This window comes from Zea mays, chromosome 2, assembly GCF_902167145.1.
Source record: "Zea mays cultivar B73 chromosome 2, Zm-B73-REFERENCE-NAM-5.0, whole genome shotgun sequence".
Lineage (NCBI taxonomy): Eukaryota > Viridiplantae > Streptophyta > Magnoliopsida > Poales > Poaceae > Zea > Zea mays.
The window spans coordinates 217,226,008-217,249,694 of NC_050097.1; the positions used below are offsets into that span (position 1 = coordinate 217,226,008).

Consider the following 23,687-nt stretch of genomic DNA (forward strand, 5'->3'; position numbering starts at 1 on the left):
CGGGTAGCATTTTTTAAAAAAAGGATTAGTAATATAGGTTACCAAACACAATTAATTTAATTAGCCCGTAATTCAATTTTGCGCATCCATTTTATTGTGTGTAATGGAAACAAAACAAAAAAAGCTAAATGAATGGAAAAAGGGAAATATGTTAACACTGTAGCTTTAGAGGACCGAATTTAGGAGATGTTGCTGGAGACTGAGAAGATATAGAGGACAGAATCTTTTAGAGTGTACTGTAAAAGACAGTGAATATTCCTTTAGAGGATAGAATTTAGGGGACGTTGCTGGAGATAGCCTAAGAAGCAGGACGGGACAGAAGACACAAACGAACGCTTTGTCGCACTGGCTGGTTTAAAGAAACATTATTTAAATCTAGGATAAGTAAACAACCAAGTCGTTGTAGTATAGTGGTGAGTATTCCCGCCTGTCACGCGGGTGACCCGGGTTCGATCCCCGGCAACGGCGAATAAAATTTTGTTTGTCGCATGCGAATCACCGTCACAAACAGAGAAAGGAGGGAGGAAAACGAGTACGAGTACCAAACCTCTGACATTGCACTGTTTGCAGCTGACACCGATCTTGCCATTTTTTCTCTCGAGAAAAACTAAGTATTATCAAAGAGATACAATTATTTTTTCACAGGGCCAAACATATTAAACAGAAATAAAAACTGACAACGAAATAAATTAGAGGAATTGTAGCTTCCCATTATATGTGTCTCATTTCGCTACAGGACTAGGATATCTATAGGCCCATTCGAGGGTAGGTGGTCTAAAATACGGTCTCTACAACAGAGTATTGGAGAAATTGTAGCTCGTTTCGCTACAGGAATAGGGTATCTATAGGCCCATTCGGGGGTAGATGGTCCAAAATACGGTCTTGTCTCCCGCTACCAACTATATCTAGGGAATATCCCACAGAGTAATTACAGCACTTCCCGTCCAGTAATCCGCGCACACCAGACAACACACCCCACATGCTACGCTGGCGGGTGGACCCTTGGCAATGTCTTCTGATGCACCTAGGGGTGGGCGTTCGGGTTACCCGGAAATTTCGGATCGGATAATTCGGGTATTTAAAATTTCGGGTTTTGAAAATCGATACCCGAAATTACAACGAGTTTTACAATAACCGGAATTTCGGGTACATGGAATTTCGGGTTCGGGTATTCCCGAACTACCCGAACTGTTGTGTCGGCTTCGTAAAAACACATACACTCTATTAAATTAGTATAAAAATATAGTTTGAATAATGATATACATGGACATTTACAACACAAGCAATCTACAATCACAAGTTATGCACACTTACACATAATTATAGATTTACAAATTAATAATTAAGCATGACATTAGTACATGACACATGAAAGTTCAGGTATTTCGAGTACCCGATTGTGATACCCGAATTACCCGAAATAAATTCGGGTTTTGCAAGTTGCTACCCAAAATTGCCGAACAAAATTTGGGTTTCGGGTTACGAGTTTTTTGCCCAACCCTAGATGCACCGGAAGTGTTCGAGGTCCACTCGTAGCCTTTGCTCCAAAAGCCTTCACATTTTCGCTCCCTCCGGTTGCACCAAGCCGGATGAAGCTCCTTTAGTCGATGAGATGGCGAAGGCCTCGGGTTTTACCGACAAATTGTCGTCGCTCGATGGGTAGAAGACCCCCTCGCTTGTAGACCTCCGGTTAGCGAACGCTATCTTGGACGAGGACCCCTTCTCCTGTGGGCTGAGTCGAGGGCCCCTTTGTCTGAGGACATGCGTATGTAGGGATGGCAGTTGGGCCCGAGGGTATGGATACGAGTAGAAAAATTCACCCGCGAGTCTTATCGGGTCGGGTACCCGAAATATATCGGGTATGGTATGAATACCATATTTTACCCGTTGGTATCTACTGGATACCCGAAATAACAATTCAACCAATATACGACCCATATTCAAAAATCAGTACGAGGCCCATCAACCGAAGCCCAAAAAACTCTAAACATATCCCACTCCGATCATAGCCTCCTAGGCTACTCCTAGCCGATCCCCAGTCCCGACACAGGCACACATCGCACACTCGATCCCTAGCCCTAGTTCCCCACTCTCCTAGTCCTAGGCTCCCGGACACGTCGCCATTGCCCCAAGCGGCCAGCCCCAGCCCCACCTAGATCTATCGTCTGTGCTGGCCAAAGCAGTGTGTCACGGTGCACCCTTGGGGATCCGCGTTGGCCAAATTGCCTCCGCCCACACTAGTGCTGGGAATTGGGCCGGGCCGGGTCAGCCCGGCCCAAGCACATCGTGCTTCGTGCCAAACGGGTTCGGGCCAGGAAAGCCCAAACATTTTTTGGGCCGTGCCGTGCCAGCCCGAAGTGTAAAAACAGTGGCCCAGCCCGGCCCTAAACCACGTCGTGCCTTCGTTGGGCCGTGCCGGCCCAAGCCCGGCCCGTATATTTGATCATATAAAATCCAAATATTATAATCATATAAAATTTATAGCTTACTAAATTAAAGATATTAAACAATTATAACATCATTTAACCACATAAACTCCAAATAAAACAACAATATACAGTCGATATCTTATTAAATTAAAGAAATTAAATAGATTGAGCTCAATTGGGCCGTGCCGGCCCAAGCCCGGCCCATCTATGCGTGCCGTGCTGGGGGCCCGACGGGTCGGAATTTGAGGCCCGGCCCAAGCCCGACTTCGGGCCGTGCTAGCCCGGCCCATATTATTTCATGTCGGGCCGTGCTTTGGGCTCTTATTTTCGGGCCGTGCTCGTGCTGGCCCGAAAAGCCCGGCCCAAATTCCCAGCACTAGCCCACACCCATGATTCGGGCTTGACGTCGCGCCACCGGCTCCCCCGACTCCATCAAGGATTCTCTCTGCCCATGGTACCCTTTCCCGCCTCAGCTCCACCATGCTGGCATGTTGTTCATCAACTCTCTAACTATAAAAAACTGTGAATCTATGTTATTGCTTATCAATTTATATGTTGTTATGAATTCTACCATAAAATATCCATTGGATACCTGATACCCGATAGATACCTGGTGGGTACGGCTATACTTTCTCATCCGATTGGCTTGGTGGGTATGGATATTTGTTAAAGGATCCGGCAACCCGAACTCAACCGACCTGCAGCCATCCATATGCGTATGGTTAGTATGACAAAGTGTGTTCCCCGTTATGTGATCGAGACCGTGTTCGGTCTCCGCCCAACGGTCATAGCAACTCGCATAATTTTGGTTTCTAGGGGAAAGATCAAAGCCATAACATGTAAATTTTATTCTAATTTGAAGGTCATTCAATCCGACATTACACCTTTTGCATCCATCACATAAAAACGGGAAAACATGTAAACGCCCTAAAAAGAACATATCTGATACACATGGGCCTTTGATGCACATATGGTGCAAATAAACTAAGTTCAAAAAAAAGAAAGAAATCCATACATATTATTTCCATCTTACTCCAATCTCTACTACTTATTAAGGCTGTAAGGGTAGCCTGCCATTTTCTGTTCTGCCTTTTTTCATTTCCTATTTTGCCCTCATCCTTGTCCGGCAGTAGCGGAGGGCAAAGAAAAAATGTGGTATGGCTCAAAAAATGAAATCTGCAAGAATTGTGAATCGAACTCAAGACCTGCTGCTAGATTAGAAACAACATATAAACCACACCACGTCTTATTTTGTTGTTATAGTAGAAGATATCTCTACTACTTATTAAGGCTGTAAGGGTAGCCTGCCATTTTCTGTTCTGCCTTTTTTCATTTCTTGTTTTGCCCTCATCCATGTCTGGCAGTAGCGGAGGGCAAAGAAAAAATGTGGTATGGCTAAAAAAATGAAATCTGCAAGAATTGTGAATCGAACTCAAGACCCGCTGCTAGATTAGAAACAATATCCACCACACCACGTCTTATTTTGTTGTTATAGTAGAAGATATGAGAGTTATTAAAAGTAAGGTATGGCTGATGCCACACTAAGCCACAATGGTATCAGAGGCCACCTAAGAACCCTAGATCTCCTAATCTGCATCGTTTAATGAGATCACATAAAGGTCTCGGATCTATGTGAATGAACTCAATTTTTTATCATCGTTCATCACCCGAGAACAGAGAGATTAGAATAGATAGAAAGAGTCGATGCTCTCGAGTTAGGGTTTTCCCTAACCCTAAGATTTAGGTTTGGCCGCTGTAGGAGACACAGTGTGTCTCGGTCTCAAACCAGAGGGAGCTCTCACAACTGTTTAGGGTTAGGGTTTTATGACCTAACCCTAATCGATTCATCTGTCAACAGAGACAAAAAAGAGACTCGTGATTTTGAACCACGATCAAGAACAGATCAAGAAAAGTCACACAGAATAAAATTAGGGTTAGAACCCTAATTTTTTTCCAAAACCGCGTGAAACAAAAGTGCACAAATGCACTGAAATCATCACAGAACAGAACAGGAATATCGCGGGGCTCGTATCTACGCGTTTTCAACTCAAAACTCGATCCCAAAACGTACATAATATTCATTTCTTACATTCCTTCACACAGAAAAGGGAATCGAGTTTTTGAGGCCTAGATCCGGGTACGCAGTTCAAAGGAGACGGCAACAGAGCCATCACTTACCCACCGTCGAGGACACCCATTAGAGCCATGCCGACGGCGGCGCACCCGCTCCATGGGGATGCGCTCGCCGGTGGCAGGCGCTGCGGGGCCCTTTCTTTCAAGTGGTCGAAGCCCACCGTGCTCATTTTTTTAACTGATGGAGCTCCCGGAGGCCACCTGCTAGAACCAAAGAAAAAAACTAGAGAAAAGAAAACAGAGAGAGCATGCAAGCATGCAGCGCGCAGCCAAATAGAGGTGAGAAGCAGGGTGGCACGGTCATTATTTTTGGAGTTAAGAGCTCCTGGCAGCCGGTTTTAGAGTGGTGCGGCTGAGTGGGAGAGAAAATGAATTAGGGTTTTCTCTCAGCCCGAGTTCTCCACCATATATAGCGCGTGTGAGAAATCCGGACCGTCCGATCGGCTCGACGACCAGGATCTCGGCGAGGTGAGGGGTTGCGCCTCCTGTATGGGTCGGAATCGCGGCCCAGGCCTAGGTTGCGGTCTGGGCGCGCGAGGTTTTCCTTCTGCAGGTCGAAAGGCCAGTAGGGCCGGTCTGGTTGGCCGGCCAAGGCCAAATGGCCACCCATTTTTTCCAACGATTTTTTTATTCCTGGAATTAGAAAAACCAGAATATAAATTAGAAAAACAGTACATAAAATTCAGAAATAGTTTTTTCCAGTTATAAAAAATTTCAGAGATATTTACGGACTATTTTATTCCGCTGCGTACTTTGGTACTTTTATTTATATTTTATCCAATTCTCAATTGATTATGAAACCAACATGGATTAATTATTGTTTTGAATTGCATAGAATTCAGAAAATTTTGTGGTGATTGAATATTTTAACCAACGTTGCATATTGTTACCATAATTTTATACAAGTTTATGTTTTCTAAATCATCCAACGATGGTTTAGAATTTTGTGACCAGAAGTTTTCATAGATATGACATGATTATTATTTGACCAACTTTGAATATTTAATTCATGCATGTTCAATGATTCAGTATTCAATATTTATTTCAGATGTCCTAAATATTTTCTGTTTTAATTTTGCAAATGTGCTCATACCGCCATGCTGATTATGAAACCGCTAGATGGTAGTAATTACCATTCTTGGCAGGAGGATATTGACATGATAACCACAGTGGGTGAGATAGATTACGCGCTGAGGTTTGATAAACCAGTAGAGCCCACGGTGGGCACTCCTAACTATGACCACAGGTGGATGCAATACAACATCGACAAGGTCAAGTGGGAAAGATCAAATGACAAATGTATGATTATTTTTAAGAGGAGCATCAAGGAGCCTTCTAAGAGTTCCATACCAGAGTGCGAGACTGCCAATGAATACCTTGAGAGGATAGCCTCTCATCATAAAGGGTCTTCTAAGGCTTATGCTTGCTCTCTAATGACAGAATTTGTCAATGCAAAATACGATGGAAATGGTGTCAGACCATTCATTCAGAAAATGATATCCATCATAGCTAAGATAAACAAGTACCTCGGGTCTCCTTTACACGAGGAATTTGTATTGTTTATGATAATGAAGTCTCTACCTAAGGAGTTTGAGACTTTCCACATACAGTATAACACTAGTGTCACTGACAAGTGGAACATAGATCAACTCTTGGCACAATGTGTTCAGGAGGAAGAGAGGTTAAAGCAGACTGGAGACTCTATCAACCTCATAAAAGTCAATATCCCCAGACAGAACAAGAACTCAAAGAAGAAGTTCAAGAAGCAGGGTAAACAGAATAACCAAGCTTCCTCAAGCAACAATAATCAGCCAAGACAAGGAGGCAGTTTTTCAGTTTCCCCTGATACATGCCTCTGTTGCAAGAAGACAGGTCATTACAAGAGAAAGTGCCCTGAATTCCTGCAGTATCTACTAGAGAGTGGTAAGGACCAAGTTACTTTTGTAAATGAGTCTTTATACTTAGAATATCCCAGTTATTCTTGGTGGATTGACTCAGGTGCATCTGTTCATGTTGCAAACTCTCTACAGGGACTCCATACAAGCCAAAGGCTCCTAAAGGGTCGAAGAACAATTAGAGTGGCAAATGGAGTTGAAGCAGCAGTCGAGGCCATTGGAGATATACATCTTAAATTACCTAATGGTTTTGTACTGTTATTGAGAGACGTACTTTATGTACCTTCCTTGCGAAGGAAGCTTATTTCGGTTTCTAGATTAGATGATCAGCACATTCATTGCCATTTTAGTGATAGACAGTGTGTTATTCAGTTTGATAATAAAGATGTTGGTCTCGCCATCCGACGAGGTATGCTTTATTTGCGTTCGCAAAGTGATGTTGTTAATGTATTAGATATACCAGAAAATGATCCAGCCAGCCGTGGCAGGAAAAGAAAACGAAGTGATGGAGAAACCTCGTCGAAATTATGGCACTATCGTTTGGGCCATATTTCGAGGGGGATAATACAAAGTCTCGCAAAGGAACAGATTCTCCATCCCCTAGACTTCACAGACTTAGAGCAATGCAGAGATTGCATTAAGGGTAAATTTGCGAAGCAGATTAAGAAAAATGGTAAGCATAGTACGAGAGTGTTAGAAATTATTCATACAGATATATGTGGTCCTTTTTCAGTTAGGACAGTAGATGGGTTTAACTCGTTCATAACCTTCACAGATGACTACTCTCGCTACGGTTATATTTATCCCATTAAGGAAAGATCAGAAGCTTTAGACAAGTTTAAACAGTTCAAGGCTGAAGTAGAGAATCAACACGATCTGAAGATAAAGATTGTTCGATCAGATCGTGGGGGGAGTACTATGGGCGTCATACCGAGTATGGCTAGGTCCCAGGACCTTTCGCGAGGTTCCTAAGAGAAAATGGTATTGTTGCCCAGTATTCAACACCTGGCGAACCACAACAGAATGGGGTTGCTGAAAGGCGTAACGGAACGCTAAATATAACATTGTGTATTACCAAGTTATGCAAGTATTAGGTGGTACTCCTTGTTTGGCCATTCCATCATTTTGTTGCTACATGAGGCATTTCAAGATTTTTTTATAGAATTTCACCTTAGCTTTACCTTCATTTGATGTATGTGTTTGCTTTTTCATATCAAAGAATGCAGCCCCTTGCAAACCTTCATTCATGTTATTCTGAACCTGAAGATCATGATTCAACAGAGCCTGATCCCTCCAATACAGAGTGCCTGCTCTTAGACAGAGGAATCAGATCCTGCTGTCATAGTGTCATGCGACGAAGTGACGCCGTGTTGTTGTCGACACTTTTGCTTTCTGTATGGACTCGTGTATTTACAATCGGAGTCAAAGGTCTCAACTCTCAATTTGCATACATGTACAACATTCAACTCTACTCATTTAACTTTAAATTTTGCGTCGTGTGTATATCTGATCCCTCCGCTGCCGCAAGGCGAGTGGCTCGGTGACCGCGCGCCGCCACTCCACCACTGGCCCTCGGAGATTGCTCCCTCCTCGAGACTGTCCCCTCCACCTCACGCGGCACCTAGACGAGCGACCTCACGCCATAGGGCCAGCGCACTCGACCGTGACCCGAGTTTCGCTTCGATGCTATCCCGGACGGTCAGCGGATGTCGTCCTCCATCTCATAGTAGTATAACACTCATTTGTATATAAGTTATTGTGATATTATATGTTCTTGAAAGGAAAATAGGCTTACACCTTTTTCTAAATGATTTTGGTGGTTGAATTGTCCAATACAAATAATTGGACTAACTAGTTATATATGAAATCTCAAGTTCAAATTTGTTATACTCTAGCTGCAATAAAAAGGATAAAAAATCATGATAAGTTTAAATTAGAAATTTTGTATATAAAAGGAGTAGGATGAAAAAAATATGTATGAATATTTTCAGAATTATTTGTGGACTTTGTTAGTTTATATGCACTCTATATACATCGGATATGTCCCAAAAAAACCTTGTACACTGTATGGAGTGCATGAAGCGCACAGGATGAGATGTGACCGAGCGGCACAGAAACAAACTGCCACTTTCTCGCACTGACTAGTCTAGAGTTAATAAAACCAATTGTACATTAACCTCATTCAAGTCGTTGTAGTATAGTGGTGAGTATTCCCGCCTGTCACGCGGGTGACCCGGGTTCGATCCCCGGCAACGGCGAATTTTTTTATTTTGTCTGTCGCAAGCGATCACCATGAGAAACAGAGAACGGGGCAAAAAGTGGGGAGGAAATTGAGTACCAAACCTGACATTGCACCGCACCGTTTGCAGCTGAAACCTCTTGATAAGAGGAAATTGAGTACTGTCTTGTCGTCGAATATTTGTTGCCATCTTTTTTATTTTTGAACTAAAAAGCGATAAATTAAAAAAAAACAAAGGGAGTATTATCAAAGAGATACAGTATATTTTTTTTCACGGGGCCATTTTGGATTGCAAACATGTTAAGCAGACATAAAAACATGATAGTCACAGCAACACACATGTTAAGCAGACATAAAAATTGAGTACTGTCTTGTTGTCGAATATTTGTTGTCCTCTTTTTTATTTTTGAACTAAAAAGCGATAAATTAAAAAAACAGATGGAGTATTATCAAAGAGATACAGTATATTTTTTTCACGGGGCCATTTTGGATTGCAAACATGTTAAGCAGACATAAAAACATGATAGTCACAGCAACACAGACAATTCTGGTTTCTGGAGGGAAAGATCAAGGCCATAACCCGTAAACTTTATTATAATTTAAAGGTAATCCAATCCGACATTACACCTGTTGCATCCATCACACGAAAAACGATCAATAAAACATGTAAACGCCCTAAAACCGGCAGGACGATTTCCCGGGACGTGTAAATCTCAGTCCATCAGCACTAACCAAAGACATCATTTCTTTTCAGTATGACTGTCCACATGAACAAGTGAAGTTTATACTACATCGTGTTTTTATTACTTCTTGTGAGGGCCATTTGCTGTGGGGACTCGGACTCCACCTTTTGCGGGGTTCAGCTCGTCCCAGGCCTCGATCCACGTGACCATGGAATCGGCAAGCTTATTGAAGTAGCCATCCACCTTGCCGAGCCTCGCCCTCACCTGCTTGGCCAACTCGAGGTAGCACTTTTGGACGGTGGTGGCATCCTTCGGAAGGGAGACTGACTGGAAGAACGGGATCAGCTCTTCTTGCCAGAAGATGCCGTTGTATTCCTTCTTCAGGTTCACAAACGGGTTGCTCGCTTTGCTGTGCCAGACTTAGGGCAGGCCAGTCTTCACACCCAAGCCCAGATGATCCGTGGTCACCTGTTTGTTGCAGCAGACGAGACATTTGGCATGGTTTTGTCAGTGCAAAGATACTGGACTAAGACGAGAGAGAAATCACCAAGCAATGTGCAGTCAATAAGCATGTACTGGTAATAGTCACTAGCCTGCACAGCGCAGCTTCTTGCCACCAGTTGTTTTCGCTGCACTTGTAGACATAACAGGACTGCAACTAGGAAGGTGATAAAGAAACATACCTTCGTGCACCATCCTGCCCACATATCATCGTAGCGACCGATAGGCTGGCCATCACCCATAAGACCGAAGTACATTGCAGGACCAATGAGCTCACGGTCGAATGCAAGGTTCATTCCACACATAGGGAAGAGGGCGCCCTTTGGGATTGTAAGGATAGCATCCACATACCTGATCTCAAGAAAGAAAACACCAATTAGCAAAAAGCGACCACCTGAATGATGGAACCTACTGATATGTAGTACTCCCTTTGTTACAAATTGGAAGTCATTTTGGCTATTCTATATACATAGTAAAAGTTATCCATGCATCTAGAAAAGCAAGCCAGAACGATAGTAGCGTTTGTACCTGGTGTTTCTCTCAAGGGGCTTAACGAGCTGGGTAGGGGCATCATAGTCTGGAATGTTGAGCCAAAGCCCGTGAGAAACAGCAGTTGGAACATCCTCACGAAGGCTGAAGGGGTACCCACGAACAAAATCGGTGCCTACGCGGTAAGGGTCATACAAAGTATTGAAGAAAAATGGAGTAGAAGGGCTCGGGAGGTTCTTGATGTGCTGCTCAAGTGCATTGATGTCGTTCCCTGATGGATCCTTGGCAACCTGATGAAAGTTTTGAAAAGTAACAGTTCAACAATGAGCATCTGCTTAAATGCGTTTAAAAAGTATCAAGAAGTGGACTAAAATAACGTCATCATATTCTAAGCTATAAATTATATACTGCAAGGGATGGGCATGTTCAATTAGTTTCAGCTGCAAACAAACATGGTAAACTATCATGCTTCATGTTCTGCGTAATGCAATGAAAATGAACATCAGCATACCATTTTTCAACAATAGTAGTTAAAACAAAAGCCATGATCATTAGTTACAAGATTGCTTCTAAAAAACACAAAAGGAAATATGAGTCCATGGTAGAGCCCCTGCATCATAAGCAAGCACAACAATCCAAATAAACCAGTACTATTTGACAAGCGGGTGGGACCCCAAGTGAATGCACTTGGAGTGCTGTCATCTGTCAAGATTTAAGCCCTCTAGGTACTAGCTGAGCTTCACATGAATGTTAAGGGGGGCTACAGTGACAAAATAGATAAACTAGCAATATCTTAGCAAGTTAGCATAGTTAAGTATAGAACTTTGTAAGAAAAATTCAAAGTTGGGGGGGGGGGGGGGGGGGGGGTATGGCTTTTTGGCCTCATTGAAGCTCCGGCAGTGCCTCTAGGAATCTTTATATACCTTAGGGTTGATTTGGTGACCCGGGATCCCGGGAGGATTAGAGGGGATTGAGGGGGAAATTAGTTTATTTCCCTCTCAATCCCCTCCAATCCTCCCGGGATCCCCTTGTCACCAAATCAACCCTTAAAGATTTTTCCAATGGCTCTTGAGACACGATTTCTTATGTCTCCTGTTTCTTCAGTTTATTTACAGGATATTCTTTGAGAAGCCTATAGGGTCTCCGGTTTCAGTGAAAGAGTCCAAACAATGCAAGGACAAAACAGTATGTAAAATGGAATGCGATGCTTGAGGTTGACACGGTGCACCAAGTGGTGGTGATTTCAGGGCAGTGGTAACTCCAAGCTAGCATTAAGTTATATATTTCTCGTGCAAAGGAATATTTTATTATCATAAGAAAAGATCGTGGCAGGGATGGTCCAAAGTTACATGGGTAGTAGCGTTCGTTCCAACCACATTGTATGTACAGGCTTCGGAATAAACCATGCAAGGTGCAATCCACATAACTCTCGACTGTTATTTGTATTGTAAAATAAGAATTTTTTGCCCCCTAGCAACTCAGTCTACTGATCGTTACCTGGAAACACACAAATGCATATGCATCAACACAAACGACACAATATGGCCGCAAGGCGACATATACAAGTAACAAGTTATCCAACAGAGAACAGGCATTGTGAACTACCAGACACCAAAGATCAAACGCATATTCCAGTTCATATACCCTCCAACTGGAAGCAATACAGGGCCAAATCAGTGAGGCTAGATCCAATGCTGGATACATTTTAGCAGTGAAATAAGTCTCTAGTCGAGACAAAAAAAAAATCAAAAGTCTAGTCCAAGTAACATGCGTAGATCTGACAGTTGCAACTATCACCAGACACATGTCTGAACTCCAAGGAGACAATATCCAACTAGTTGGATCAATCAATCACCACAAACACATTTGCATTCTACCTACCCAGATCACAGCGCAAAAATGTCAAAACTTTGCATCCGAAAATTTCAATCCAAGATGCATTGTAGCCAAACTCCACAGCTCAGTCCATCAACACCGAAGAAAACAATCAAATTACCCTAGTGTATTTTCTCCGTCTCACCTGTATAATAACCAGATATGAGCCCCCGTCCCCCGCCAAACCACGCCCGATTACAGCAAGACTATCGGCAACAGATGGTCACTACTCTCGGATCATCGCAAAGGAGCGGAGCTGCGGAGGGCACTCACGAAGCAGTCGTCATCGATGGTGTAGATGTACTTCTTCTTGGAGACCATGTAGCCGAAGCAGCGGCAGGCGGAGTCCTTGAAGGAGATGCAGTACGCCTTGGGCCCCAGGATGCGGTTGATGTCGTTGCGGTTGTAGAGCTCGTAGTCGAAGCCTTCGGGGACACGGATGGTCTTGCTGGGGTCGCCGTCCTGCACGATGATGAGGTGGTAGGGATGGAAGAAGGACCGCCACATCTCCAGGAAGTCGAGGTTGCGGATCGTCGGGATGACGATGTCCAGCTCGTCCTTGAGCACCGGCGTCGGCGCGTGCGCGGCGGACGCCATTGCTAGGGAGCGGGCGGGTTGCGGATCGTCGGGATGACGATGTCCAGCTCGTCCTTGAGCACCGGCGTCGGCGCGTGCGCGGCGGACGCCATTGCTAGGGAGCGGGCGGGCAGCGGTGGCTGGACGGGGACTGCCAGAGTGGATAGCGAAGGAAATGGAGGGAGGGTGGCCGGGGTGCGGTGGAGCCGGGCAGGCGGCGTCTGCTGTTGTTTGCTTTTGAATGAATGGGAAAAGGAACAGTGAGTTGGACGGGTGCTCTCTGTCTATCTCGAGCAGATTTCATATCCCACTTTATATAAAAAAATTTATTTTAAATTTTACTATGTAGACAAAAAACTGCAATATAAAACATTAATTTGCACGGACGTTTACACTGTCTGCCTGAGAGTTAGACGCCTTGGCCTCTATCCATTCAAACGTCCGCACATTCAAGGGTCGTTTGTTTCCTCTACTAAACTGTAGAACAACATTTTTTGCTAAAATTTTAGCTATTAAAGAAACAAACGTGATCAAAATCGTTGTGCTAAAGTTTAGCACTCATTAACACTTTAACTTCACCAAATGTGCTAAAGAGTACTAAAACTAGTCCCAGCCCTATTTTGTATTGAATACCCTTCTCTCCCTACCACTGGCAGTGTGCTCCTCGTGGAGCGCAAGTGCTAAAGTTTAACAATTTATCAAACACCCTTGGAGTGCTAAAGTTTACCAAAAGATTAGCATGTACTGGAATCGGATAGTAGTGCTCGAATAATAGGTCGGGTTTTTTTGGATCACCACGAGCGTAACAAAAAAATAGAAACCCAAAACACGGCTCAACACAAAAAAAAATGGGCTAGGCCGAAATAGGCTAGGTCCAACCTTAAAATTTGGCCTTTCGAACTCTCAATCCGGCCCGCATGAATGTGGTTAGGCCGAGCCGCTCAATGAAACACATATTGTTTAATTTCTTTAATTTAGTAAGTTATGGACTTTACGTGACTATAATATTTAGACTTTATGTGGTTAAATGATGTTCACCTTATTTAATATCTTTAATTTAGTAAAATATGTACTTTATGCGGTTGTAATATTTGGTCTTTAATAGTTCAAATATATTACCCGATCTTGGATCAACACGAACCGATGAAGACATGCCGTGTTTTAGGGCTAAACTGGACCACTGTTTCTACTCTTTATGTTAGCACGACACGGTCCAAAAAAAATTTGGGCCTTCTCGATCTTTGAGCCTACCTGGCCTGAAGCACAAGAGGCTTGAGGCGACCTGACCTGACCCAATTCCTACTTTCCTAGCACTATTGAGGAGCCTATCTTTGTCGAAACTATAAACTTTTGATGGTATTTCTCGAAGCTAGAAACTTTTGGTGGTATTTTCCAGAACACGTGAACTTTCAATACTAGAGAACCAATTTCCCCAAAGATTAAACAAGAAACTAGAAACCCATATGAAATACAAACCCCATAAAAATTATAATTTTGTCATAAATTAATACATACTAAAATCTTGGTTTCCGTGTGTCGCGTGTGAAATCGTCGGTGGTAGAGGCAATGAGAACGACGATCGGTTGTGGCGCAAAGACCCGACCACATTGGGCTAGGCACCAAATTAGACACTGTATCTAGGGCTGGTAAAAAGATCGAGGCTTGCGAGCCGGCGCGGGCTCGATCAGACTCGGCTCGGTGAGGCTCGCGAGCCGGCTCGGTGAGGTTCGCGAGCCTAAACGAGCCCGAGCCGATCCTAATCCCACGGCTCGCTACACTAACGAACCGAGCCGAGCCTGGCTCGGCTCGTTTCCAGCCCTAACTGTATATGGTCCAATAGTAAACAAGGTATGTATAACATTTTGCCATAAATTAATCATATTAAAATATTAGTTCCGTGCATCGTGTGTGAAGTCGTCGGTGGTAGAGGCAATGCGAACGACGTTGTTGGTTGTGGGGCAAGGACCGACGGCATTAGGCTAGGCACCAAATTATACATTGGTTCACGGGCTCACGGCTAACTGTGCCACACTTTGTCTACGTTTTGTCGTCCGAATTGAAGAACTAACCTTAGATAGAAAAGTTAGGCAAAATTAGCAAGTTAGGTAGTAAACCAAACATGCCTATATCTGCCACAATAGTGAACAAGGTACGTATATATAACATGACTGTTGTCCAGGGTGAGATGAAGAGGTATTTGGGTAGTTAACGGTGCTAGTAAAAAACAAATAGAATAGTAAAATCCGAAGAAACATATAACTTTGTTTGCTATTTAGCTCTTTTAGTGGTATTTTATAGAGACAATGAACTTTCACCGTTAGAGAACCAATTTCCCCGTTAATGACACGAGCGCTCAGTATCTGGCGAGCTAAATTGCTAAAACTGTCTTTAAAGAGGCATCTAAACATCCTCTACTAAAAAGGATTCTATTGGGCTCATTCCGTTCACTATACGAAAACGTTGATCACTCTTTTATTCAAAAACATAACAACCTTAAATGAGAAAACAAATTACAACAAAATAAATGACAACTCACCAATTTTAATAAATGAATGATCAAAGTTATTTTTAAAAAACCAACAACATTATATTTTTGTGGAAGCTAATACTTCTTACGAATATTTGTCGCTATGGTATTCGTGCCGATCAAACTTTCTTAAATCTGACTATATTTATAGAATATATAAATAACATTTGTATCTTCGAATAATGTTCTTATAAAAGTAGATTCAAAGATCTGTCTAATCATACAAATTGTGTACTATAAATATTAATATTTTCTCATATAAATGTGGTCAAAGATAAAAAATATTTAACTCCTCGAAAAATGAAAATAACCAACATTTGTATGGAGGGATAATTCGTTCATTATAAATAACCAACAACATTAAATTTTTGTGGAAGCTAATACTTCTTTCGAATATTTGTCGCTATGGTATTCGTGCCGGTCAAACTTTCTTAAATCTGACTAGATTTATAGAATATATAAATAACATTTGTATCTTCGAATAATGTTCTTATAAAAGTAGATTCAAAGATCTGTCTAATCATACAAATTGTGTACTATAAATATTAATATTTTCTCATATAAATGTGGTCAAAGATAAAAATATTTAACTCCTCGAAAAATGAAAATGACCAACATTTGTATGGAGGGATAATTCGTTCATTATAAATAACTAGTCGGTTGCCCGTGCGTGCGACGGCTTACAACAATACCCAATTAAACTATCCATCAAAAAAATTCAAGGTTTTTTATTGATTGTCTCCGCTCTCTTTATAATATTTTTTTTGATTTGCCTAACTAATGTTATTGTTTACTTAATGCAATATGTCTTGGTACAACACAACCAATGAAATGAGCGATTAGATAAGAGTTAACAACGACTGACTGAACGAACATAGATTATAAATGACATAATTCCACATATAGAGACCAAATAAGAGAAAGTTTGTGATCTCATGTTTCTTAAATAAGTCACATGAAGTCAAACTTATAAAAAGGATAAATCAAAACATAGAGTGATTGCTAAAGTTAGGCATCAATAAAAACGGGATGTGCTACATATAATTATACCATTTCGTAGCAATTATTAACGTTTAAAACCAACAAATAACCTTTTATTTTACTGTTAGTGTGGTAATCATTGTTGCTTCATCAATTCAGCAACCTCAAACACCATCGAGTCCATTGCGTCAATGTGGTCTCCGAAACGACCTAATGCTTGCAAGAGCCAAGAACGTCGTGTCGTGCTTGGGTTGTAGCCTCAGCCGTAGTGCTGGCTCGGCCCGACATGATTATATATTTTTTATTTTACAAAAAAATGTATATACATATATACAATTTATGTTTAATATTAAAAACATTTGAACATGATGTTATACTGGTTAGATAGCTTCATACAGTGTCTCCCGCTCTTCTTTCATCAGAGCATGGGTCAAACCCCACCTCGTACACTATTTTTTTTTAATATTTTATTTTACAAAAAACGTATATGTGAACATTTGAGCATGATGTTCTACTGGTTATACAGCTTCACCCAGTGTCTCACGCCCTTCTTTCATCACAAGGCATGAGTTTAAATCCCACCTCATGCACTATTTTTTTAATATTTTACGCCGATTTAATCAAATAGGTCGACGGGCTGGCCCGACACAGTCAGGCCGGCATGACATGCATGAGCCAGAGTTGTGGCCCGCGGGCGTCTGGCCCACGTCGGGCCGCCGTTTAGCCATATATAACATGCAACAGATTAATTTGAAATAGTTGTGAGGAGTTATTTGTAAAAAGATGACGCGGGACGACCTTGAAACTGATGTTTTAAGTATAGTATATATAATAGTATAGATATAGAGGACGTGTTTCTCCCTCCGTCATCTATAAATATTTTTATACTTTTAAGAATTAAGTAAAAAATATGTAAAAACGTTTTAGGATATATAGTATGTAAATTACAAAAAATCAATATATAAAATAGAGACCGTGGAAGAGAAATAAGAGAATTCTTTAGAGAAATACAGTCTATAATATAGAAGAGGAATATAAATAATACAGTTAGTTGTTTCACACGGACGCGCGTTTGTCGTGATCGACGATCGAGAAAATCCTAGGGTTTTCCTCTCTCGCCGCCGCCGACTTAAAGTGGACAGAGGAGTAGGCGAACTAGCGCCGGGAGAGTAACATGGGCACGCCGGAGACGTCGCGGGAGCCGTGCCCGGACCGGATCCTGGACGACGTCGGCGGCGCGTTCGGGATGGGCGCCGTTGGCGGCTCCGCTTATCACTTCATCAAGGGCATCTACAACTCCCCCAACGGGATGCGCCTGTCCGGAGGCGCGCAGACCGTGCGCATGAACGCGCCGCGCGTGGGGGGCAGCTTCGCCGTCTGGGGCGGCCTCTTCTCCACCTTCGACTGCGCCATGGTGTACGCGCGCCAGAAGGAGGACCCTTGGAACTCCATCGTTGCGGGCGCAGCCACGGGCGGGTTCCTCTCTATGCGCCAGGGCATGGGGGCCGCGGGCCGGTCCGCGCTCATGGGCGGCATCCTGCTGGCCCTCATCGAGGGCGCCGGACTCATGCTCAACCGCGTCCTCGCCAACCCGCCGCTGCCCGCCGACGATCCCAACCTTACAGCGGCCATGGGCGGCAACCCTTTCCCGGGCCTACCGCAGGCGCCGCCGGTCGTGGCACCTCCGGAAGCGACGACCTCCAGCGGCGTGGGTGGCTTGTTCGGGGGACTGTTTGGCAGGAAGGAGGAGGAGAAGAAACCCAGCGCAGGCGGGGGCAAGTCGGAGATCTTAGAGAGCTTCGATACGCCCAGCAGTCCGATACCATCGTTCGAGTACAAGTGAGGAAAAGGTGCGATGTGTAGTTAATTGCAGTTTTGTTTGGATTTAGAAAAGGTGTGATATATATTCGATTATTAAGTTCGTGATTGTTTTTCCCTTTTTTGTTTGTCCTGTAAGCGTGAGTAGGCAACGTCCATCTGTGTGCACCAGATAGGTTGCATAGGGATTATGATTGTGTTCTGCCGTGGAAGTTAGAAATTGCTTGGGTTCAGCAACTGTTTAGTTTCTTGCGCTAGGTGTTGTGATTGTTTGTTACAAAAAAAATGTGATGTATCCAATTAGAGATTGTTATAGCTTCCTACTAGAAGAACGTGATTGGTCTGGTTGTCCTATATGTATCTGTTCTATTTAGCTTGGATCTGTAGTAGAAGGGACACCAGAGATTTCCTTTTTGTCGACCCTTTGCCTGAGTTTTAGGTTTGCTCCTCGGTGGACAAGGAGCAGACCTTCAGGACTTCAAGCAGCAGCTACAATGGTGTCTCGTCTCTTACAGATAGGGACTGACCTTGTCGAGAATGCATCCTCACTGATTCAGGTTCTGTGTTTGCCATTGGTGCTGTTGGGGATTCTCTCTTCCACTTTGTCAAGGGTCTCCTCAATGCACCTACTGGTGCATGATTTACTGGAGGCTGTGCGCATGAATGTGCCACACATTGGTAGCAGCTTTGCTGTTTGCGGAGGCATGTACTCAGTATTTGATTGTATCCTCATGTATGTGCGTCAGGAGGAGGATCCCTGGAACTTGATTTGTTCTGGTGTGGCCACTGGTGGCATCCTTTCTTTGCGTCAGGGATTTCTCTCAGTCATTCGTTCATGCATGCCTGGCACAATTTTCTTTGCTCTCTTAAGTGGGGCAATTATCGTGTTGCATCGCTCTCAACCTGATCCTCTATCTGTGCCAGTTGATGTTCCAAATGTCACCCTTTTTGAGATGTCTTTATCTATGCCAGTTGGTGCTGAAGCAATCACACGTGTAGAGACATCTCCTGGTGGTCGTAGTTTAGTTGCTTATCCTTGAAAAGGAAAGTGGAAGAGGGGAATCAAAAATAGAAATAGGGCAGTAAGACTGGTACTCTAGAGACTTATTAGAAGGAGCCCAGCATGCCAGTGCTATCGTTTGAGTATAAGTAGATCCATTGACGGACATGTGAATTTTCTCAGCTGCCAGGGTTTATTGGCTAATTGCTCTTTTGTCGCTGTTCCTTTTTAAAAGTGTGTTCCTGGATTTGTATTGGATTGCCGTATTTACTTATTAACCTAGTACTGAAATCAAGGACAGTGTCAAGGGAAGGTAGAATGATAGTAGTTTCTTGTTATATTAATTCAATTCAGGCCATTTCATTATGTGAAGCACCAAGATCCAGATTTCACTTTGTAGTTTCTTTTCACTTTCTGTGTGCTCTGCGGGATGCTGTCTGGTGCTGCTAGCTTGTTTAGTATTTTGTTTTTACTTGCATCCATGTTGATGTTTTAGGAATTCTTTTGTCACGGTTCACATGCTACATGATTGGTTCCTTGCACCATTTTGTCCTGGACCACCACACACATTGACTTTGCTTGAGTGCCTGTTTGGTTGCCTGAATGCGGGAGGCGTGGGCTGCATGATCAGGTGCAAAACAATCTATGTTAAGGTTATTTGCTGCATGCGCAGGGATGTGGAGGGTATCTCAGTGCAGGCCTCTCCATCCCCCAAACCAATCACACGGATGGTGAATGAATCGATAAATACCAGCTGTATTGAGCTGGTTAGTTCCATTAGAATCCCAGTGTATAACATCTGCAACTTTTGCTACACTGTTATTGATCACAAACAAGTCTATTAGTTATGTATAAGCTACAAACATAGGCGAGGCATGCCACATGATTTTCTGATCAATTAGTTTGCCCTGTGGTCATCTGTGTGATCCTTTGCTTCTCCCTTCTGAGTCAGATGCAAATGCAAAAATGCAAAACGAGAAGTTTATAAGCATACCTGTGCAATAATATCTGGCCTGGTTTCCAAAAGAAATGGAAATTTATGTAGAGGTCCATTTGTATTAAGATCAACTGAATAATCGGTGTAAGTTTGGTGGGAAATAGTGATGTTTTATATATAGGTCCATTTATTACAATTGTTGAGTCAGTGTTTTGAAATATTAACACTTAATAACAAACACACTGTAAATTTGGTTTGATCTTGAGTAGTTTGATGAAAAGTTACTCGTTAGGGTTTATGAACATGTCTAAGTTCCCGTTCTTGAACTGTACTTGTTGGTATGCCATTGCCGCTTTTGAAACTCCATGAAAAATGCTACCGAAGTAGGTTACTGGAATAGATTGGATTCTGTATGTGGAGGTAGACTGGTATTTTTTTTTTCAGTAGATCTGCCACTGAAATAGCCAACTCATTTGCTTGTCAGTGATAGGAAAGTGCTCAGCTGGAAGTTCAGAATTTCCTGGCGTTGGGTTATCAATTATTTGGCTGGATTGAGGCTGATTTTCCTGAAACTAGCGATATTTCTGTTAGACGCAAGACTGTTTGTGCTTGTTTGATTCAAAGCAAACTGCTGTGTTGCGCCTTTCATTCTTAATTACCTCACCGATGATGTGCTGGTGATGTGACATGCAACATGTGCATGCTAAGTAGTAATAGATGTTCCTGTACGCCATTATCTTGTTTTTTTTTCACAGTTGGATTGTGGCAACACGATCCAGAGCTCCTCATGAGCTAAGGTGTTTCTAATTCGCAGGTTGGCTGACGCCACTGTTGCTTGCTTGGTATTGCAATGTGGTGGTGGTGGTGGTCTGGAATTAGTGAATTGCATGTCAGCGATACAATAACACAGACAGGACAGGAGATGGATTGTTTGATAAATTTATTCCTGCGCCGGTCTGCCTCGACGGCTCATATCTATACGCCCGCTTGTGTATGTATAAGCCCTTTTTCAAAACGTGGCAGATTGGCTACTTTTTGATGAGATGTAGTAGTATTATCTGTAGGAGCAACAGCTGTAGTATTATATGCATTCGTGTTTGTGCAATGCAATGCACATCAAAACCCTTGTGCGGTTGTGCCTGGCCATCTGAAGGGACGACTTATTTGTTCATGTCGCTGGTCTTCGTTTTGCTGGCCCAGTGCCCAGTGGCCTACGAGGCTGTGCTGTGTTAAGGATTGGACATCTGAAGGGTTCTTTTGCTCACGGCTTGCTGTGCTGTTAAGGTCTGGACATCTGAGATGACCTACGAGGCTGCTGTTATGCAGGGTAGGGATGTTTGGTGCTTCAATTAGGTTGGTACCGACGACCCCGACCCCCGAATAATGGGCAGTTCAGCTGAGAGCAACCTGCGTTTCAGCCCTCAAGGTCGTACCATTCTTTCTGCTGTCATCTATATACTTGCCATCCAGACATTTTCAAATTTCCTCGGTCGCTAGCATAGAAACTGGTTAATTTTTGTCCACAAACGGTCGACGGCAGCCGACGGAAATTACTGACTAACAAAAGCCGATGAAAACTAGGTAGCTTTCGACTATCTTTTAAATAGTTCATCGTTTCGCTCTCGCTGTCTCTCACGAACACAACCGCAACCTGATATGATATATCTAACGAGTGAAGCTCATCTGCCAACTTTAGTCTTTATAATCAAATATGAGTGGGCATCATGGGTGGAGTAAGAGTGAAGCTCATTTTTGAAAGAGTGAACGGTTAAGACTAAGAAATTTATCGATCGGGCATTAGCGCTAAAATTATCTATATCATTGGCAAGAGAAGGGTGTTAATGGATCATTGCTAGTTCGGTCTCATGCCAAGCTATAAGATGTGGATGCTGTGAAAGTAGAAATTGTGCGAGAATGAAATGAGAACTCTGTTTCTTTATTGAATAAAGCAATGTATTTATACAAGGGGAGGAGACACAAAAGGAGGGGTCAAAAGCCACGTCCGTACGTGGGGACGTGCAGGGGCACGTCCCTTTGGAAGACGTCGGTTGCCACCAGAGAGCAACTGATTATATTTATAACACCCCCCCTTAAGCAGTTGTCTATATGTATATCCTCCCTTGAAACCTGTAAGCAAAGAGGAGGTTTGCAATGGTATACTGTGTAAACTCCAGAAAAAACCAGTGGAAAAAATATGGAGAAAAACAACAGTATATGATATGTCTTTGGTGTCTCTATCGAAAAACCCTGATGGGAAAAATCAAGAGACTGACATATGCTTGTGTTAACATTGCCTCATTAAAAACCTAACATGAGAAAACATGATAGTAAAACTCATATAGGAAAAGAGTACAATGTGATGCTAGTATTAGGTTGATCAAAGAGATATCCCCCTGATGCAAGCAAATCTCTAAGTCGACGCATACCAATACCCTTAACACATATCCGAAATGTGGAATAAGGTAGCGACTTAGTGAATAAGTCTGCGAGGTTGTCACAAGACTTAGTTTGCATGACCTTAATCTCACCACTCTGTTGAAGTTGATGAGGATAGAATAACTTGGGGGAGATATGTTTGGTAACATTGCTCTTGATATAACCTTGTTGCATCTGAGCAACACAAGTTGCATTATCTTCATAGATAATGGTGGGTGATTCAATGGAATGAATCCCACATGATGATTGAATGTGATTAATCACCCTTCGAAGCCAGACACATTCACTTGAGGCTTCATACAAGGCAATAATCTCTGAATGATTAGTGGATGTTGTTACTAGAGTTTGCTTGGATGACTTCCAAGAAATAGCAGTTCCACCATTCAGAAATACAAACCCAGTTTGAGACCTTCCATTGTGGGGGTCTGAAAGATAACCAGCATCTGTGTACCCTACAAGGCTAGGATCTTGATTTCTTCCGTAGAATAGACCGAGATCTGCCGTGCCATGGAGGTATCGAAGAATATTTTTGATTCCAGTCCAATGGCGTTTGGTAGGGGATGCACTATATCTAGCAAGTAAATTTACCGCAAAAGCAATATTGGGTCTTGTATTGTTTGCTAGATACATAAGTGCTCTAATTGCACTAAGATATGGGTACTCAGGACCCAAAATTTCTTCTCCTTCGTCTCGCGGTCGAAAAGGATCCTTATCCCTTTCTAGGGTACAAACGATCATAGGAGTCTTTGACGGATATGCTTTATCCATATTGAATTTACTCAATACTTTCTGCGCATAAGCAGACTGATGAATGAGAATGCCCGTGGGAAGGTGCTCAAGTTGCAAACCCAAGCAAAATTTGGTTTTACCCAAATCCTTCATCTCAAATTCCGTCTTTAAAAGATTGCGTGCCTCATTAATATCACGTTTATGGCCGATGATGTTCAAGTCATCCACATATACTGATATGATGCAGAAACATGTAGAAGATTTCTTTATAAAGACACATGGGCAATCACCACTGTTAGAATAACCCTTATTCATAAGGAATTCCTTCAGTCGGTTGTACCACATTCTCCCTGACTGTTTTAAGCCATATAGAGATTTGGTGAGTTTGACACAAAACATGTTACGATTTTTGCCATTATTCGGTACAGGTATTCCATTA

At 42.7% G+C, this 23,687-nt stretch overlaps 2 protein-coding genes and 2 non-coding genes across 7 annotated transcripts; 3 read left to right on the forward strand and 1 right to left on the reverse strand.

Annotated features, from left to right (window-relative positions):
* Window positions 1-396: 396 nt before the first annotated feature.
* On the forward strand, window positions 397-468 carry TRNAD-GUC (transfer RNA aspartic acid (anticodon GUC)). Its single transcript has one exon. It is a non-coding gene; the product is annotated as a tRNA-Asp (tRNA).
* An 8,175-nt stretch (window positions 469-8,643) lies between these two features.
* Window positions 8,644-8,715, forward strand: TRNAD-GUC (transfer RNA aspartic acid (anticodon GUC)). The gene has a single exon. It is a non-coding gene; the product is annotated as a tRNA-Asp (tRNA).
* A 553-nt stretch (window positions 8,716-9,268) lies between these two features.
* On the reverse strand, window positions 9,269-13,103 carry LOC103647830 (UDP-arabinopyranose mutase 3). Of its 2 annotated transcripts, XM_020548597.3 has the most exons (4): window positions 12,518-13,103; window positions 10,409-10,659; window positions 10,063-10,231; window positions 9,269-9,847 (listed from the first exon to the last, which is right to left on the reverse strand). In XM_020548597.3, the coding sequence occupies exons 1-4, from the start codon at window positions 12,839-12,841 to the stop codon at window positions 9,800-9,802; spliced, it is 792 nt and encodes a 263-aa protein (XP_020404186.1). In that variant the 5' UTR covers window positions 12,842-13,103; the 3' UTR covers window positions 9,269-9,799. The 2 variants fall into 2 exon arrangements, with proteins under 2 accessions (XP_020404186.1, XP_020404185.1); XM_020548596.2 differs by having other exon boundaries at window positions 9,269-10,231; window positions 12,518-13,023.
* A 4,272-nt stretch (window positions 13,104-17,375) lies between these two features.
* LOC100284026 (uncharacterized) lies at window positions 17,376-21,382 on the forward strand. 3 transcript variants are annotated; one of them, XM_020547774.3, is made up of 2 exons: window positions 17,376-18,178; window positions 20,568-21,041. In XM_020547774.3, the coding sequence occupies exon 1, from the start codon at window positions 17,503-17,505 to the stop codon at window positions 18,169-18,171; it is 669 nt and encodes a 222-aa protein (XP_020403363.1). In that variant the 5' UTR covers window positions 17,376-17,502; the 3' UTR covers window positions 18,172-18,178; window positions 20,568-21,041. The 3 variants fall into 3 exon arrangements, with proteins under 3 accessions (XP_020403363.1, NP_001150396.2, NP_001399643.1); NM_001156924.2 differs by having other exon boundaries at window positions 17,378-18,178; window positions 20,898-21,382; NM_001412714.1 differs by lacking the exon at window positions 20,568-21,041 and having other exon boundaries at window positions 17,406-18,687.
* The last annotated feature ends 2,305 nt before the right edge of the window (window positions 21,383-23,687 follow it).

Excerpts from the sequence above, each read along its gene's own strand:
- LOC103647830 (XM_020548596.2), bottom strand. The coding sequence starts at position 12,841 with ATGGCGTCCGCCGCGCACGCGCCGACGCCGGTGCTCAAGGACGAGCTG. Across the intron at positions 10,660-12,517 it reads CCATCGATGACGACTGCTTC|GTTGCCAAGGATCCATCAGG; the intron begins GTGAGTGCCCTC and ends AACTTTCATCAG. Across the intron at positions 10,232-10,408 it reads CCCCTTGAGAGAAACACCAG|GTATGTGGATGCTATCCTTA; the intron begins GTACAAACGCTA and ends TCTTGAGATCAG.
- LOC100284026 (XM_020547774.3), top strand. The coding sequence starts at position 17,503 with ATGGGCACGCCGGAGACGTCGCGGGAGCCGTGCCCGGACCGGATCCTG.